A 19,447-nucleotide genomic window follows, 5' to 3' on the forward strand; every position below is an offset into this window, starting at 1 on the left:
TAAAAAGAAAATTGATAGCGTCTCATTTCATCAGCACTCAACTGGCTTCTTACACTGGCAAAAGATAGCAACTGATACAGAAACAGATCAATTGTATAAGAAACATAATGAAGTGAGAAAATTTAGTTACAATCTCTCCCTTGCAGAAGGGCTGATTGCAATCACACCATTTGTTGTAACAAGAGCGTCCACTGGAACATCAGTCGGGGCCATCGGTATCATGTTCTCCTCAATAATTTGCACGGAGTACGCAAGTGCAACTGCAGGAAGCCAAGTATCACAACCAACATCAATACATGATGGGTGCTGGGCATGACTGAGCCTTTACCATGAGAATCAATAACGGACATATTTTGAGGTACCTCTGAGTGGTTGTTTCCATTTTCGCTGATTAGCAAGCTCTTCATATTTCCTCAGGAAAACATCATAGTAACTGCAGCATGCACAAAAAAGAAACTAAAAGTCCAAATGTAGATCATGTTTAACAAATAAGATTAGTAAATAGTAGATCATGTCATTATAAATAAGATTAGTAAATCGTAGATTAGGCCATACAAATAAAATTAGTAAATAGTAATCATATAGTGAAAAATGGAAATATGGTTCTTAAGACAGTTCATGATTGATCTTGTAAGAAAGAAGATATGGAAGGATTAGAAGTTAAAGGTCGCTTTAACTTAAAATTTAGTGACGTAAAAAAGAATTAATTGCTATAGCATTCCAACCTTTACTGACTTTTATGAAATCTATTCTCACCTTAAATCTATGCTAACCCAGTTAATTCACAACACATTTATATCACTATCAGCTTTTCCATCCATTTACTTTGACTGCTGAAGCTCCAGCTCGTCTTCTTGAGCTGGCTTTCTATTATGCATTCCATTTTGAGCTCAAGGGTGTAGTTTGTTCTTTAAGTCGATATCATCTTCTATGACAAATAATCAACAACTCCCCGTCTATTAGCAACTCAAGATTACATGAAGCAATGATTATGAAGTTCTCTTATATGCTTTAGTTCTATGTTATATTCACCACTGCCCTTAATTTGTGAAGTGTGATATTCATGTTGCCATATGTGCGATCGTTCCACGTCTTTCACTGCTAAAGATCATAGAATCTTGAGATAATATGCTTGGAGTTGACTTGGTGAGAGCCCATCAGGACAAAAATTAAGACCTCAAGATGGTAAATAGGTGACACAATAAAACTGCAATAAATCCAAGATTGGAGATGAATTAGGTTCCAACATGATCAGGGACACATGAAGATTTCAAGTATGAGAATCTAGAACAGGGTAAGCTCTTCGTGCATGCAAGTAGGCTGTGAGTTACAGACACCAAGGCTCATCTCATAGATGCAAAAGAGTGCACACACTCCAAAGGGTCCAGAGTGCACAAGTCAAAGAGTTCCTAATTTTTAATAACTTAGCATTCAAAATCTACAGTATCGTCAACTTCTTAAGGTCTCCAGGATCTTCGCTTCAGGTAAATTCTTTGAAGCATTATGCAGTTAGTTATACCAAATATCAAACATGGCCATCTCTGCATGTATGCTTCCAACAAAATTGAATCATCAAAACCAAAATCTCAAAAATGTGGAACATGAGAAGTAGGTATTATTCAACAGACATTTTGCTTATGTGAGTTAATTAGCAGTATATTAAAATAACAAAGACTAGAACGATACCCTCCACCACGACCTAGACGTCTTCCTTGTCTATCAAATGCAAGTCCTGCATGTTGAAATTTGATAAGATGAAAACTGAAACACATTTCATATATGAGAAAAGAAGACAGGTTTACCAGGTAAAAGTAAGAGATCAACTGGTTGATTTGCCAGCATTACTGCAATGAAAAATAGTAAGTACGTTGTCAACTATCTACAGTATTTTGAATTTCTGATATATGACATGATTCAGGATCAATTAGCCACCACATGGAAAAACTTTAGTTCTGTTTTCTCAAGATAACAGGTACTTAGAAATGAACATCCCTAATAACCTTTGTTGGCCAGTGGCAATTTAATGTAACATATTTGGGCTAGCAAAGATAAGTAACTTCTCAGACAATAATCTAAAACAAGGAATATATGCCAACAATGGGTTGCTCTTAAAGAACTAAGAAGATTATACGAGAAAGACTATGTTTTATCAATCTGATTTCTGGACTTCAAAAACAAAGGCCCAGAGGGCAGTGTTTGCAGACCAAGCTGGTGATCTTATTTTCTGGACTTAAAATACATGTTGAGGATGCAATATGAGAACATAATAGCTAATGCAAAGCAAAGTGTCTGGACTTGATAGCTTCATTTGAGATGCATGTTGTGTAGAACCTGAACTGAAAAGGCAAGGGCATTGGCTCAGAACTACTCATAAGTTGGCAAGGTGGGACCCACTACATAGACATACTACCCTTGCAGTAAAATGACAGATGTGACATTAGTTGTTCTCTTCTCTAAAATACAAAAGAAATTTGGCAATTTACCAAAGGGTGCACATAGATTTGGGTTCCTAAATCACACACAATACTTTGAAAATGACCAAAGGACGCACTGATTTATGATGGCCTTCCTGTTCTACCCCTCTAGCCAATATTAACTTTCCACACGCCTGATTTCTAAAACATATCACATTCAAAAGATTAAATATAAAAATTATTTATATGATTTGGATGCATGCAATCTCAACATCTCTCTCCACTTGTAGAAAGCAAATCTCTCTCTCCATTAAATACAAAAATTATTTCTGTAGTTTCGATACATACAAACTCAACATCTCTCTCCACTCATGGAAAGCAAATCTCTCTCTCCCTTCCTCTCTCACTCGTCGATTTATACAACTCAAATTTATTTTTTAATTTAACTACTAAAATCAGAACCAAAATTTGACATCAAATTTATGTTCTCCAAACTCTACTCTTTCATATGGTTACAAATTCGTAGAAATCCAAATAGTCTAGATCCATCAGTGGATTTCGATTAAAACCCATTGATCGACCCAGAGAGCTTCAATCACACTCATTCTAAGTTCTGTGAGTTTCTGAAGTGTCAAAGAGTCCAAATGTACTCTCCTTTATTATTTTTGGGCTTCCCTAGTAGTGCCAATGAGAAAAAAATCTTCGGCTAGAACGTTTGGGCTGAAAGTTAGCATAATACTGGAGCACCTTTGGGGAGTGCGAAGTAAATAATGGAGGACACATTTAGACTCCTTGCGACATAAAAAACCCACATGACTTGAAATGAATGTAATCTGAGCTCTCTAGGTCGATCAGTGAGTTTTGATCGAAACCTACTGATGGACCTAGGCTATTTGAATTTCTATAAACTTGCATCGATCTGATAGGATTGAGTGAGAGGAAGATAGATATGGTGTCAAACCTTGATTCTGATCAAGGGCCTAGTGTGGAGAAACCAAGCCCAACTTGAGCCTGATAGGTTCGATCAAGGACGGTGTGGGAAGACCAAACCCAACTTGGGCCTGATATCTCCCCACGCCAAACCTTTGATCAGAACCAAGGTTTGATACTATATTTACCTTCCTCTCATTCAACCTTACCGGATGGGTGCAAGTTTGCAGAAATCCAAATAGTCTAGGTCCATCAGTGAGGTTTCGGTTAACCCACTAATCGACCTAGAGAGCTCAGATTACACTCATTTCAAGTCCTATGGGTTTCTAAGGTCACAAGAAGTCCAAGGGTACCCTCCATTAGTTATTTCGGGCTCCCCAGAGGTGCTCCAGTATTATGCTAACTTTCAACCCAAGCATTCTAGCTGAAAACCTTTGTCTCCTTGGCACTACTAGGGAAGCCCGAAAATAGTAAAGAATGGTACATTTAGACTCCTTAGCACTTCAGAAACTCACAGGACTTGGAATGGGTGCAATCGAAGCACTTTAGGTCAATCAGTGGATTTCAATCAAAACCCACTGATCGACCTCGACTATTTGGATTTCTGTGAAGTTGCAACCACATGAAAGAGTAGAATTTGGAGAAGATAGATTTGATGTCAAATCTTTATTCTGATTTTAGTAGTTAAATTTAAAAAATAATAAATTCGAGTTATATAAATCGATAGGTGAGAGAGGAAGGGAGAGAGAGATTTACTTTCCATGAATAGAGAGAGAGGAAGAGAGATTGTTGAGGTTGCATGCATCCAAACCATAGAAATAATTTTTATATTTAATCTTTTGAATGTGACATGCTTTGGAAATCGGCTGGTGGAAAATTAATGTTGGTGAGAGATGTAGAGTGAAAAGGCCACTGTAAATCAATGTGCCTTTTAGTCATTTTCAAAGTATGGTGCGTGATTTGAGAATTTCCCAAATCTTCATGCGCCCTTTGGTAAATCGCCGAAAGAAATTTATATTTAGATGACAATGCAAGCTTAACAATATTTCATATTCTTTTAAAAAGTTCACTCTGAGAAGAAATGAGTTAATTCATTAGAGGGTAATTGAGATGGATAAAGAAACACTTTAAAACTATATTTTGGTTCAAATTGACTAAAGATAACTTTGTTCTGTTTCAGACACTACTGCCCATTTCTAAATGAATTTCTGAGTAAACACTGAAACATTCATGAAGTAGATTTACCTGTTGAATATTTAATTCTACTAGATATAAAACAGCCAATGTGAATTTGGATTGAGTAGTTACATGACTGAATATAAATAGTTTAAATGGATAATTAACAATTTCAAGCTAGACTGACTGGTGATAAAGTTATTGGTTTGATTAATTTATACTTATTGTGCACGTTATTGTGCTTGTTATCCTCCACATTGAAAACAAAATTAAATCTTAGATGAATAGAATATCTAGTTCTATCAGCCAACACTTTAAAAACCTCACTGGAATACTAAAGATGCTCTGATTCTAGACCAAATTCTCAGCACGTACAAACTTGAGATGCACCAGAGCCAGAAATGTCAATGAAAATGAGTGCTTTGAATTTAAATTGGTCAGCCTAGTTTACTTTGATTGTTTTAGAAAAGACCAGTCCATGACTATAACTCCAAGCGCACACACTAAATTATTTGCTTACTTACCATGGAAAATTTTGTACTGATGTCACAGATTGTATATTTTGTAACCAAGTAATCAATACTGATGGGGCATTACTGTGTGATGCATGTGCCAAAAGGAAGACAGAAGTTAATAACATAATATAAAATTTTAAAATAAGCAAGTAAACCAAGAAAGAGGAAGTGCAAGTTTGCAATATTAGAAAGCCTACCATCTTCACGTTCATTTTGAGCAGCATCAACAGGCAATGGCTCCAATATGTTCATTGAATTTGCTACCAAGTCATCAATAGATGAGATTTTGAGCATCCTCATATGGCTATTTTTATCCTCCACTCTTGGCACATATAAACTTTTCTTCAGCTGCATGTTAAGTCCTTGATTTGAAAATGAACAGTAAGCACATGTGTACACCCTATATGATGGAAATGAGGAAAATCTAGTTCTCCAATCAAGAATGGCAGCATAGTATCTTGGAGATTCACCAAAGAATCATTTCTTGATGTTACTTAGTTGTCTTCAATACAGAAAGTTGATATGACACGTGGTCCATATTATTAGACGAATATTCTATATCAATTATTTTGTCAACATACACAACAGTGTGGATAAGAAAATGCCCAAAGTTCAAAACTACCACACTATATATCAACTCAGTCAATTTAAATAATCCACACAAAAACAACATAATCAATCCGAAATTCCATATAAAATATTTACATATGAAGCTAAACATTCCATATAACACAGAACACATAACATATAGTAACAATCAAAGTTTGCCTGAGTGCCTAAGAATTTTGTAACCGTGTTGTTTTTCACACTTTGACACGCCCCTTTGATAATTTAGGTTTCAATATAAATTGTAGGAAACAACACATGGATATTATATGTAGAGTAACCTCTGGAAAGTGTAACTATAGCAAAGACCAATGCAATATGTTAGCCATGGTTTATAACAAACTACTAGTTATTAGAGCTTGTTTAAATAACTATAAGAATTCCATCATATAGTTTAGTTGAAAACTGAAGACTATTTTCAATGATAGGATGAATAGATGTGCTGAAAATTAAATGAAACTAATAATTGATAATTAAAAAGAAATGATTGAGAAAATTACCAGTATCTGAGGTCTTTAGAACTTCTGCTATAATTCTTGATGTATCAACTTCACACAGTGTCTCACAGCTTATGTAAGCACATAATCCCTTACTAGACTGGAACCAAGAAGAATCGAGTACAAAATTTTGAATTGTTGCATCTGAAATCAAACAAAAATTTCTAATTAGATGCAAACCAAACATGAATCATCAACCATATCACAGTGTTAAGTATTTCAGAGGAGATAGAAGAAAATTTAAAGTGCATGGACGTGAAGGATAAGTATTTAACTAAACAATAAGAGTAAGCTTCCTAAAATTTTAACAAAGGCATAATTCTCTTGAATATATTGTCAATTGTCAGTAGATACCAATTAGAGTATTTCAATGCTAAAATTTGTGTTGATGTTCAAAGCATATTGTCAATCTGGATGCAAAAACGAAATAAAGCCAAATAATTTTTTTGATTCATTGTAATGTAGAAATAGGGTTGGTTAAGGTGCTAACTAATTGGCCAATTGATTGGGCCATACAGGTTTGAAGATTATTCCAGGTCAATAAATAGGCATGTTTAAGGATAGTGAATTAGGTATTGGTTGATAAGCAATATAAAACAACTTAGCAGTAACAATCAATTGAATCTGTATCAACATCAAGATAGTATGGAATAAATGCAAACATAGTTTTTTTCTACCAACTTGTTTGTTCGATTAAAATTTTATCTTAACCACTTAAAAGAAAACTATATACAGAAACTCCAGTTTATATAACCAACATAACCCTAAGATACATAAGCCAAGAAAAAGACATGTCTACCCCTGCTTCTCACAACACTCCCCCTCAAGTTGAACATATATATCAAACATGTTCAACTTGCTAAGAACAGAATTAAACATAGCTTGGGGTATAGCCTTCGTAAACATATCAACAAGTTGGTCCTCAGATTTGACATAAGGCAAACATAACTCTCCAGAATCAAGTCTCTCCCGAATAAAGTGGCGATCAATCTCGATGTGTTTAGTCCGGTCATGTTGTACTGGATTATTTGCAATATTGATTGCGGCCTTGTTGTCACAATATAGCCTGAGGGGTAATTCTGCTTTTAATCCCATGTCTTTCAACAAAAAACACAACCACAACATTTCTGCAAGACCATGTGCCATGGCTCGATATTCTGCTTCAGCACTGGACCGTGCACAAACATTTTATTTCTTACTTCTCCAAGTTACCAGGTTTCCTCCCAAAAAAGTGCAATAGCCAGAAGTGGACCTTCTATCATCTCGAGAACCAGCCCAATCTGCATCAGAATAACATTCCACTTTCAGATTACCACCTCTTTTGAACAGCAAACCTTTTCCAGGACATGACTTCAAGTACCTTAAAATCCTGTCAACAGCCTTCATATGAACAGTTTTAGGAGCATGCATGTACTGGCTCACCACACTAACAGCATAGGTGATGTCAGGCCTAGTCATAGACAAATATAGTAATTTTCCAACCAACCTTTGATACGTTCCCTTTTCCAGACTTGCAAGATCTTCCCCATTAGAACTAGTAAGATCATGATTTACTTCTATAGGAGTAGATGCTGGTCGACAACCCAACTTCCCTGTTTCCTTGAGTAAATCCAACACATACTTTCTCTGACACATATAGATTCCTTCTTGAGACCGAGCAATTTCAATACCAAGGAAATACCTCAATAGTCCAAGATCTTTAATTTCAAATTCTGATGTTAACTTGGACTTGAGAGCCTGGATTTCAGCTTTGTCATCACCTGTAACTATCATGTCATCAACATAAACCAAGAGAATGGTAGTTCTGCCCTCTTTCTTTTTAACAAAAAGTGTATGATCAACATTTCCTTGTTTAAAGCCAAACAATATCATGGCTTTGCAAAACCTATCAAACCATGCTCTGGGAGATTGTTTAAGCTCATACAAAGCTTTTCTTAACTTGCAAATTTTCCCTTTTGTTTCGATTCCAGGAGGTGGTAACATGTAGACTTCTTCATGAAGGTCACCATTCAAAAAGACATTTTTAACATCTAGCTGAAATAGAGGCCAATCATATTGAGCAGCAAGAGAAAGAATTACTCTGACCGAATTCAGTTTTGCAACTGGAGCAAAAGTCTCCAAGTAATCCACCCCATATGTTTGAGTGAATCCCTTGGCAACAAGTCTGGCTTTATATCTGATCACTTCACCCTCTGAATTATACTTGATAGCATAGACCCATTTAGAACCAACCAAGTTCTTCCCCTTTGGAGGATCAACTAATTCCCAAGTACCATTTCTGTTAAGGGCCTCTATTTCTTCATTCATTGCTTCCAGCCATCTAGCATCCTTTACAGCTTCATAATAAGAAGAAGGTATAACATGGTTTGTTAACTGTGAAACAAAGGCATGATATGAAGAAGACAAACGAGAGTAAGAAACGTGATTGGAGATAGGATGTTGAGTACATGACCTGACCCCCTTCCTAACAGCAACAGGAAGGTTCAGCTCATTCATATTTAATGACTGTTCCAAGGAATCAGGAGCCAGAGCATCTGATTCGGCTAGCCGGTCAGTAGTAGGTCCTTGCTTGTGTCTTCGTCGCTTGTAAGTGATAATTTCCTGTGAAGACTGCGAGCCCAGTGATGTATTTTCCATGGCATCCAATGGAACAGGAGATGAGACCACTTGAGGTACACAAGGAGACACAGAAGAGGTAATAATCTCCCCCTGAGGATGAGGCTGAAGAGAATAATAAGACTCGGACTCAAAAAAGGTAACATCCTTCAAGACATATCTCGTCCTAGTAATAGGATCAAAGCACTTGTAGCCTTTCTGGCAAGTGGAATATCCTAGAAAAACTTCCCGTATAGAACGAGGATCAAGTTTGGAGGACTTGGGACCTAGAACATGAATAAAGCAGAGAGAGCCAAAAACCCGAGGTGTAAGAGAGAACAACGTGGTGCCAGGCCGAAGAATAGTGAGAGGGCACCGATACCCGAGACCTTTGGATGACAATCTATTGATGATATAGGTAGCGGCAAGGACAGCATCAGCCCAGAAATATTTAGGTAAGTGGCGTTGAAATAATAGTGCACGGGCTGTTTCAAGGATATGACGATTCTTTCTTTCAGCCACTCCATTCTGTTGTGGTGTATAGGGACAGGATGACTCATGAAGAATTCCTGAATCCTCAAGGAAAGTATTTAAAGACTGAGTAAAGTACTCACGGGCATTATCAGAACGTAAAGTCTTTACTCTTGTATGAAATTGAGTTTCTACCATACGACAAAAAGTTTGAATGAGTCGAGGAACTTCTTCCCTGCTTTTCATCAAATAAAGCCATGTACAGTGGGTGTAATCATCAATAAAAGACAGAAAATATCGATAGCCATCCAAAGAAGTCACAGGAGAGGGCCCCCACACATCAGAATGAACAAGATCAAATGAAGAAGAACTTTTCTTTATAGACTCAGAAAATTGAGTTCTACAATGTTTTGATAACTGACAGACTTCACATGTAAGTGACTCAAAAGAAACTGAAGAGAAAAGACTAGGAAATAAGACTTTTAAAGACTGAAAAGATAAATGTCCCAACCGAGAATGCCATAAGAGGATTTCTTGATGTTTATTCTCCAAACACTGTGCTGTAGATTTCAGAGCAGATGTCGTTCCAAGCTGATAGTAATAAAGACCTCCTACTTCACGGCCAGTCCCAATCGTTTGCTTGGTCTCGAGATCCTGGAAGACACAATGATCAGAAAAGAAGGTTACTGAGCAATGAAGTTGTTTTGTAATGCTGCTAACAGAAAGTAAATTAAGAGAAATAGAAGGGACATGAAGGGCAGAGGATAGGATAAAATGATCTGCCAATTGTATGGAACCTTTGCCAGCAACAGTGGCTTTGGTTCCATCTGCAATGGTCACTTTATCTTGCCCAGAGGACAAAGAGTAGGAAATAAAGGAGTTAGCAATGTTTGTCATATGATCCGTAGCTCCTGAATCAATGACCCATGGGCTATAAGAGCTCGAACCAGCAACACTCAATCCCAAGCCCCGTATACCTGTGTGAGCTTGAGATGGAGTGGTAGAGGCAGAAGATGAAGCCTGAAGCCGTGAGAGAAGGTGCTGAAGATTGACAATGTCAGTAGTAGACAACCCAATAGGAGAGGACACAGAGGAACCAGCAGTCTCCTCCTCCACTAATTTCTTGACGGCAACATTCCCACGACTAGGAGCCTTCTTGTCACTGTGTTTGAATTTGTCAGGTTTCTTCTCTGGATATTTCTCCCAACAAAAATCTGAATCATGATTAGTCCTCTTGCAGTGCCGACAAAATTTATCACCTTTTCCTCTAGTTCCCCCAGGCTTGAACCTGTTTACAGAACTGACAAGAGCAGAAGTCTCCCCAATCGGAGTGCTGGTAGCAGAAATACCCTTGTTGCTCATGGTCCTTTTCCTACCCTCCTCACTGAGAACCTTGTAGTAAACTTGTTCTAGAGAGGGAGTAGGATCAAGACTAAGAATCTGTCCTTTTAAACTCTCAAATTCTGCATTAAGACCATCTAAAAATTTAATAATTCTGTCCTTCTCCAGAAGCTTTAGATATCTCTTGTGATCATCAGTGGAAATCCAATCTTCCATCCTGTAATAGTCAAACTCATCCCACAACCCCTTCAGAGCAGCAAAATAATTGGTGACAGACATAGAACCTTGAACAAGTTTAAAGATTTGACTACTTAGCTGATAAGTACGTAGCATATCATGCTTGCGCCCGTACATTTGCTCCAGTGTTTTCCACATATCAAAAGCTGTTTTGTTATGAAGAATGACCTGTTTGATGCCAGAACTGACGGAATTGAGTATCCAAGTCATCAACTGAATATTGTCACGCCTCCAAATACGAAAATTTGGGTCCTTTTCATCTGGTTTCACTTTAGTACCATGAAGAACATCAAGTTTATCATGACCTTCAGCATAAAGTTCAACAGCAACTGCCCAAGATGCATAATTTGTCTCTGTCAATTTCTCCGAGGTTATCTGAAGACCGGATCCTCCAGTACCTGACATCGTGAAAAACGGTTGTACTTGTCCAGAAGAAGCCATGGGATCTGCAGAAATACCAGAAGTTTCTCCAGAGGTGTCCGTCATAAAATAAAGTTGTGGCTACAAAGTTTCTCGAGTAGCAAAAGTTTTTTTTTTTTTTCTCGAGCAGAAGTTTTTTTTTTTTCGAGCAGAGGTTTTTTTTTTAATCAGAAAGTGCAGCCTACGGGATAGCCGCAGACAAGAGAAAAATCGAGAGCAGACGCTGACGCCTCTCTCTTTGTTATCTCCGATCGTAGCCTCCTATGTTCGTCGTCCAACGACAGCGAAGGAGAAGGAGAGCACCACAGCGTTTTGGCGGCGTCGGCACTGGGTTCCCTTGAGAGCAGGAGGCGGAGGAGGAATCAGCGATCCAGGGGATCAGATCCTTGCTCCTCTGCGGTTCGGAGATCCCAAGAGCGAAGAAAGCAACGGAATCGAGCGAGATCCTCGAGGGCCAAATCGCGATGCTTGGACGGCGAGAAGCCGAGAAGTCGAATCTCGATCCTCGGACGGCGTCACTCGCGCGCAAAAGAATGGATCGTCGGAGCCTCTATCGGAGTGGGAGAAAGCCGAGGGCGCTGAAGCAGGAAGAGGAACGAAGCGGCGGAGACGACGGCGGCGAACTGGACGGCGCTCACTGGCAATGGGAAGACGACGGCGGCGACGCGAAGCAGGCGACGCGGCTCGCGATCAGAGAAAAGAAAGGAGAGAAAAAAAGGAAAAAAGAAAAAAAACTCGCGTGGCTGTGGGCGGCGGCGTGGCAAAGGAGAGGGAAAAATTAGGGTTTTAGATAACTTGGCTTTGATACCATGTTAAAACTATCTTAACATTCGCCATTGAGCTCTATCTCCTATTATATCATCATTTATATTTAAATAAATTTTATCTTGTTTTATTGTTGCTAACCAAGTCTTTTTTAGTCTACCTCGCCCTCGTTTGATATGCGTATTTGTCATAGTTTCACACCGCCTAACTGGAGAATTTATCGGTCGTCTAAGTACATGTCCGTACCACCTTAAACGTGTCTCACGGAGTTTTTCCTCAATAGATACAACTCTAACTTTCTCTCTAATGCTCTCATTTCTTATTCTGTCCATCTTCGTATGTCCACACATCCATCTTAACATCCTCATCTCCGCAACTCTCATCTTTTGCTCATGTGCTCGAGTCATAGCCCAACATTCAGCGTCATATAACATGGCAGGTCTAACTGCCATTTTATAGAACTTTCCTTTAAGTTTTAGAGGCACTTTACGATCACATAAAACACCTGATGCTCTCCTCCACTTCAACCATCCTGTTTGTATTCTATGTAAGACATCTCTCTCAATCCCTCCATCGGCTTGCAAAAATGATCCTAAATATTTAAAACTCTCAGTTCCAGACAACTCATCATCTCCTATTTTAATACTTGTCTAATTACGTTCAATATTGCTAAACTTAAATTCCATATATTCTGTCTTTACTCTACTAAGCCTAAAACCTTTCTCTTCTAGTGTTTCTTGCCAAGATTCTAATTTAGCATTTACTCCCTCACGTGTCTCATCTACCAATACAATATCATCTGCAAATAACATGCACCATGGTACGGTATCTTGAATGTGTCCAGTAAGTTCATCCATGATTAGTGTAAAAAGATAAGGACTTAGAGCTGACCCTTGATGTAACCCTATCTTTATTGGAAATGCTTCAGTTAATCCGCCTGAAGTCTTCACTCTAGTCGTTACTTCCTCATACATATCCTTAATTAGGTCAATATATACTACGCTAACACCCCTCTTTTCTAGAATCCTCCATATAATTTCCCTTGGGACTTTATCATAAGCTTTTTCTAAATCAACAAATATCATATGTAGATCTTGCTTTTGCCCCCGATACTTTTCAATTAGTTGCCTGAGAAGATGTATAGCTTCTATTGTCAACCTACCAGGCATAAACCCAAATTGATTTTCGGTGACCATAGTCTCTTTCCTTAATCGTTTTTCTATTACTCTTTCCCAAAATTTCATGGTATGACTCATTAATTTAATGCCCCTATAATTTGCACAATTTTGTACGTCCCCCTTATTCTTATATAAGGGAATTAGAGTACTTACTCTCCATTGATCTGACATTTTCTTTGTTTTCAATATCATGTTAAATAATTTTGTAAGCCATTCAATACCTTGTTTCCCTAGGCACTTCCATACCTCTATCGGGATATCATCTGGTCCAACGGCTTTTCCATTTTTCATTCCGTTTAAAGCTTGTTCTACTTCTGAAATTTGAATTCTACGGTAAAAATTTAAATTTCTATACTCATTTGACCTGCTTAAATTACCTAAGTTAAGTTCAACATTAAAAGAAAACATATACAGGGTTTTTCTACCAACTTGTTTGTTCTTTTTTGTCATTAGCTGTAATATATATCCATCCTATCGTAGTAGGGTCACCGTATACTTCACCTAATACTTCTCCTTCTACCTTCTCCTTAAATATGTTTTGTTTCTCATTTTACCCCTAGTTATATTACCAATTCTATGTGTTTCAAAATACTTCTTTATATTTTTCCTTGTACAAACTTGTGTAGAAAGGGCCTTCATTGCCCATAAGAAATGTAGAGAAATAATTCTTCCACATCCTCTATCATAGTATCAAAGTTTAGCATGTCACCTTCCCTTCTAACTTCAACATTCTCCTCAACTGATCCACTTGCCAGCAACCACCCCTCCCAATCTCTGTCACTGCAACACCAGTGTTCTCCCAGCCAATCCCCTCCTTTCCTTGTCATGGTGGACGACCTCCTAGATGCTCACTAGTGTAATCCGACCCACCATCCAGGATGTCTCCCACCTCCTTTGAACCCAAAGTTGTAGCTGTGTCCCCCTTCTATTTCATATCACCAACGACTTTGTTGTTGATATATGGCCACTGCTCACCCTCTAATACTGCATTCAACCAACATTTTCATTGTCGTCTTCCAATTGCAACACTCTTGCCCTCGCCCTCCTGTCCGCATCTAAACCTAGGGCACCACTGCATGCCACGAGATCTGGTAAGGCTTGATGTCATCCACTTATTGCATCATTCAACATTGTCTTTTCATAACCATTCATTGATCCATCATCATGAAGCATATCTGAGTGTTCTAAGGAAAGATCCATAAAACATATACATTCAGACATTGACCCATCACTTCATTTGGTAGTTTCTCAATCTTATTTCCTTAAGTTGTTGATTCTATTCTATCTAGTAGTTACTTCAAGCAAGCCACCTCAGCCTATTGTGATCAAATTTAATGAAACAAACTACAAGAAATGGTCTTTTCTGATGAGAATATTCCACAAGGTTATAAGATTATGGTGGTGGTGTTGGTGATACCCAAAACTCTGCAGAAAACAATCAAAAATAGGAAATCAACAACAATAGAATACACCAACAATATTAGTCCGTCTATAGTATGTAGTCAATAAATTTAAATTGGCAAATAAATTTAGGGTTGTCTTGAACTAAGATATAATCATACAAAGTTTGACTAGATATAAGTTAGAAATGCACATTTGTAGCTTTGAAACTGGATCCATAGTAAAATCTATCATCCAATTTCATTCTTAAATGTTCTATCATTTGGGATCAACTTGCACTCATGGAGCCTAAATGGACAATTTGATGCAGAAGTCTACTACAAATATTATGAAGAATCATGTTTGATCCAATTTCTCATGAATCTTCAAGACCATTTTGAGTAGATACATGCTTCTGTACTTTCCTCTTCCTACTGTAGAAACCACACCAGCATAAAACTAGCTAAGGAGACAAGGATAAAAATTGGTAATAAAAATATCAGATTAAATGGTCCTTGCTGCACCATCCAAATCACAAGATATTGATCAAATTCAACACCACAATTGCAAGAAACATGAACATTTAGCTCACAATTGTACTATTGTTAAGTGCAACTAATACTAAGCGTCACAGTTCAGAACTATCCTAAGCCCTCCTCTTGAAGTATGTGGTCTAAAAGGACATCTGCAAGATCAAGCCTTGTTGCAGCGGCCCATCTACTGTAGCCCAACTTACCACTGTTGAGGTATATGAAATGATTCAACAAGCACTCTCCATTAGTAACATTTCTGATCCTCATACTGCTGTCTACCCATGACAAGTAATTGCTACGTTGATTCTAGTGCTTCAAATCATGTGGCATCGATTTCTTCATTTGGTAATTGGTCTAATGGCCTCATAACGGGGGATAATACCTTTTATGTATAACATGGTCATCATGGGTAGTACTCCTAAGGGATTGTTGAAATCAAATATTATTCTGATATTCTTTGAGATGAAGCAAGAAAATGAAAGTATCAAGTAGTATAGATAGCAAAATACTACAAATGAAGAGTTCTTCAATGCAATAGCAGTAGCATAAAGGATTGAGTTTCGGTACCCTTTTGGACTGCATATTTGCAAGGGTTTGGGATAGCTTTAAAGTATGCATTCAAACAATTTACAACAGTCACTAGACAATAGTACAATTGCAAGTGAAATGCCCATGTCTTGCAATTATAGCACTAAACTTGAGAGATACCCATGATTTGGCTGACACAACAAGGATCATTGGATCTGATATCTTCACTAGTGTTTTCTTTCAAGTCAACTCAGCTAGTAATTCTATTTGTACAGCCTCTACATGCGAAAGAAGAGATCTGTAAGGATGGAGGCAGGTACCGACTCAAAGTGATCTTGAAGAGTGATGAGAGATTGGACAAAGGTAATTCTTCACAATATTTGTAGTAGACTTTTGCATCAATTGTGCATTTAGGCTCTATGAGTGCCAAATGATCACAAAGGCAAGATATTTGAGAATGAAATTCGATGATCCTGCTTCAAAGAGGGGAACGATGATTTCTATTATATTTCAGGGCAATTTGTTTGATTATACCTTAGTGAAACAAAATTCCAAGTCTCTTTGGAAGTTTCAAATTTACTGAACTGCATAATGTACGGATTCAAGGTGTTGGAGTTTAATATTATTTTTTTATGCCATCAAGTTTAATCACAATAGGCTAGGGTGCATCATTTGCCATAACTAATGCACTGAGATATAGCATAGAATCACAATATGGGATTGAATGAGCAACAACACTCAAGCAAAAATGACGGGATTGGAATGGTAACAGTTATAACACAATCAAGGAAGAGGTGATGTAACGGTGCAAATGAGAGAGACAACAACCAACTAAAAGGGGGGAAGGCGTTGATCAGTTGTGGAATAAGAGGGTGAGGATGAGAGGGCAGCTGTCAAATGGTGACATTGAAGGCCTCAACCTAATGTGGTTGGATGTTCAAAATGACGGTGTCAATGACATAAAAAAGGAGGGCAAGGGCAAGTGCAGCTCTAAATCTAGTGAAGGTGAGACATGAAGGACACTGATAGCATGAGGAGGAGGTGCATGCAGAATTCCAATAGCAGGTGATGTTGCAGCAGCGAACACCAAGGAAGTTGGCAACAATGAGTCATGGAGGAGAAAGGGATTGACTGGTAAAGCATAGTGGTGGAGAATGGAGTTTAGATGAGGTGGTTGCCAACAAGTGGATCGGTTGAAGGTGGACATTAAGGTTAGAAGGAAAGGAGGGTGGTTTTGCCAAACCCACTTTGATACAATAATAGAGTATGTGGAAGAAATACTTTGTATTTCATGGGCAATAAAGGACCTTTATATACAAATTTGTACAAGAGCAAATTGGAAAGAGGTATTTGGCACTATATAGGATTGGTAATATAATTACGGGTGAAATCTCGTACTTTGGCGAATATATATCATAGCTTTGATGATATCACAACTATGGAATATTACAACTATTAATACCATGACAGGTAATTAGTTTTAATTTTCTTAAAAAGCAAGTAACAAACTGTTGTTTCACGATTAATTCCAGAGTACAATATCAAGCACTTGTGTAAATTTTTATAGCTTTGATCATTATTAGCTAACCTGGGATTCACTATTGCAGCACTTGCCCTCTTTATAATAACAACAAAAGTGCAATCCAAATAATTCATGATGAAGTATTTCATAAAAGAACTAAAGATACTGAGGTTGATTGTGATTCCGTACATCATCATCGCATCCAAAAGACCATACAGTTCTCACACATACCCTCCAAGCAACAAGTTGCAGATATGTCCACTAAGTCTCATACAAAACAATGTATGCAATTTTTGAAATTCAAATTGCATATCCTTGAGACAACACCAGTTTGAGAGGGGTGTTACTAACTGTAATATCTCATAGGTGTTATATTCAGCACAGCGATTGAGATATATAATTACCATAGAAAGGGATTGCACTCACAGTTACACTACCAATTCTATGTATTTTCAAATACCTCTTTCAAATTTGTTCTTGTGCAAACTAGTATATAAATGGCCTTCAAGCGCATGAGAAATACATAGAAATATTTCTTCCACATCTTCTAACACCTTTTTGACGTTTGAGCGATGGGTGATCCGAGGATGAACTAAAAGTGAACTTAAAAGCTAATACAATAAGACTTGAGAAAAACTATCAGATTCGAAATCCAATCTGCGCTATCTAATATTTACGTAAGGTAAACTAAACCAAAATGATGATTGTAAGATCCAGAGCCCAACACAGTCTATCAACCGATCCCTATCGAAGCCGATCCATTCTAGAGCTAGAGGAGAAAAGAGAAATGTGGACCTTCTCGGGCTCTCTGAGCAGGGGAGAGGGCCTTGAGAGCTCTCCGGATCTGGGTCCTCAGGGCGCGTTTCTGCGGTCGCATCTCTGCGTCGGCCATGGCAACGGATGCGTTGGGAGAAGTATAGATGGAGGCGTGGCGGAGGGGGACGGCGGCGGAGGGAGGAGGAGGAGAAGGAAGGGGATTGGAGAAGAGGGAGGCGGGTTGATGGTTGTGGAGGTGGGTGATCATCAAGAAAGAGGCAGCTTTCCGTAACACCTTCCCACGATCTCCTCTCATCTCATCTCATCTCTGGCAGCGTCGGAGGCGTCCTCCGGTCGATGATCGCTGTTGGCCGGCCCAGCCCAATCGAGGCGATCCAGACTCCAGAGGGCCAGGTTTAGCCGCCGTTATAGCTTTAAAATAGTTTCAGCATTTTACAAAGGAAAATAATTATGATTGCAGTTTTTGTCCCTGAGGCCATGGTGCCGCGGTTGGACATTCATATATAGCTTTCCCCAACTACAGCGTATAGTTTCAGCATTTTACCAAAGGAAAATACTGTGATTATCATTAAAAATAGTTTCAGCATTTTACCCAAGGAAAATAATTATCAAACTATTTATTTATTATGATTTTAAATGTGCCAAATATACACCTTTCAAGCTTTAAAATTATTTGGATAATCTTTATCTATTCAAAATTGTGGAGAAGTAAATTAATTTGGGAGAATATGGTAATGCAATAGTTATCTTATTTTATTAAATTAAATAGATAAATTTAAATGCATATCCGTTCAATTTATTAATATTTATAAATAGATATTATAAATTATTCATATACAAAATTTATGAACAATGTTCATCGACAAAGATCTTATCAAACATGTAAATAAATAAAAAAGGTTTTAAAATAAATAATAAATTTATAATATCAAACTCACTAATTAATCAAAAGAGTTAAAGGTATAAAGCTTAGAATAATAAAAAAAAATTACAATTAAGAACTCGATAACTTCTAAATGAGTCAAATTTAAACAACCTCAAGTTCAAAAAAAAAATTAAGACAAGCATAAAATAGTTGTTTTAACTGCTTGATTCTTTTTCTTTTTTGGCTTAGATTGGTTTGGTTTGATTATATTATCAAATAAGTTTGAATAACACAACGTGTTTGGGTCAATAATTACCTTCCTAATTTTATTCTCTTAATCATTTGATTACACTCCCAAAAATTTTAATTGTACTCTCTAAAAGGTTGCTTTTCCCTCAATCTATTTCATCCAAAAAAACAATTTTTGGTCACTTGTAAGTTATTTTTGAATTTTATTTCACCTCAAAATGACCTAAGTATTGTGATATTTTTACTTTGCACTCTTATAGTAATTTAAAAAAAAAAAGAGTAGCTTGATGTATGAAACTCTCATCAATGTGAAGTTCGAGGGAATGATTTATTATACATAGTTTTATTTTACTTTATAAGAGTCTGTTTTTAAGGCTCGAATATGTAATCTTTAAATTATACGGTAGCAACTTTGTCATTGCACCAAAGTTCCTCTTCACCCTCAAAG

General features: G+C 37.5%; 2 protein-coding genes across 2 annotated transcripts; both read right to left on the reverse strand.

The window, feature by feature from the left end:
* LOC141839355 (5-formyltetrahydrofolate cyclo-ligase, mitochondrial) lies at window positions 1-18,226 on the reverse strand. The gene is made up of 7 exons (XM_074727082.1): window positions 17,904-18,226; window positions 6,142-6,282; window positions 5,233-5,397; window positions 1,803-1,844; window positions 1,687-1,732; window positions 363-433; window positions 1-260 (listed from the first exon to the last, which is right to left on the reverse strand). Exons 1-7 carry the CDS (start codon window positions 18,178-18,180, stop codon window positions 127-129), a joined length of 876 nt encoding a protein of 291 aa, XP_074583183.1. The 5' UTR covers window positions 18,181-18,226; the 3' UTR covers window positions 1-126.
* LOC141838094 (uncharacterized) lies at window positions 9,935-11,169 on the reverse strand. Its single transcript, XM_074725493.1, has 2 exons — window positions 10,179-11,169; window positions 9,935-10,047 (listed from the first exon to the last, which is right to left on the reverse strand). Exons 1-2 carry the CDS (start codon window positions 10,990-10,992, stop codon window positions 9,935-9,937), a joined length of 927 nt encoding a protein of 308 aa, XP_074581594.1. The 5' UTR covers window positions 10,993-11,169.
* Window positions 18,227-19,447: the final 1,221 nt, after the last annotated feature.

Source organism: Curcuma longa, chromosome 11, assembly GCF_044706935.1.
Source record: "Curcuma longa cultivar G26 ecotype Majalengka, Jawa Barat chromosome 11, ITB_CL_G26_1.1, whole genome shotgun sequence".
In the NCBI taxonomy this organism is placed as follows: domain Eukaryota; kingdom Viridiplantae; phylum Streptophyta; class Magnoliopsida; order Zingiberales; family Zingiberaceae; genus Curcuma; species Curcuma longa.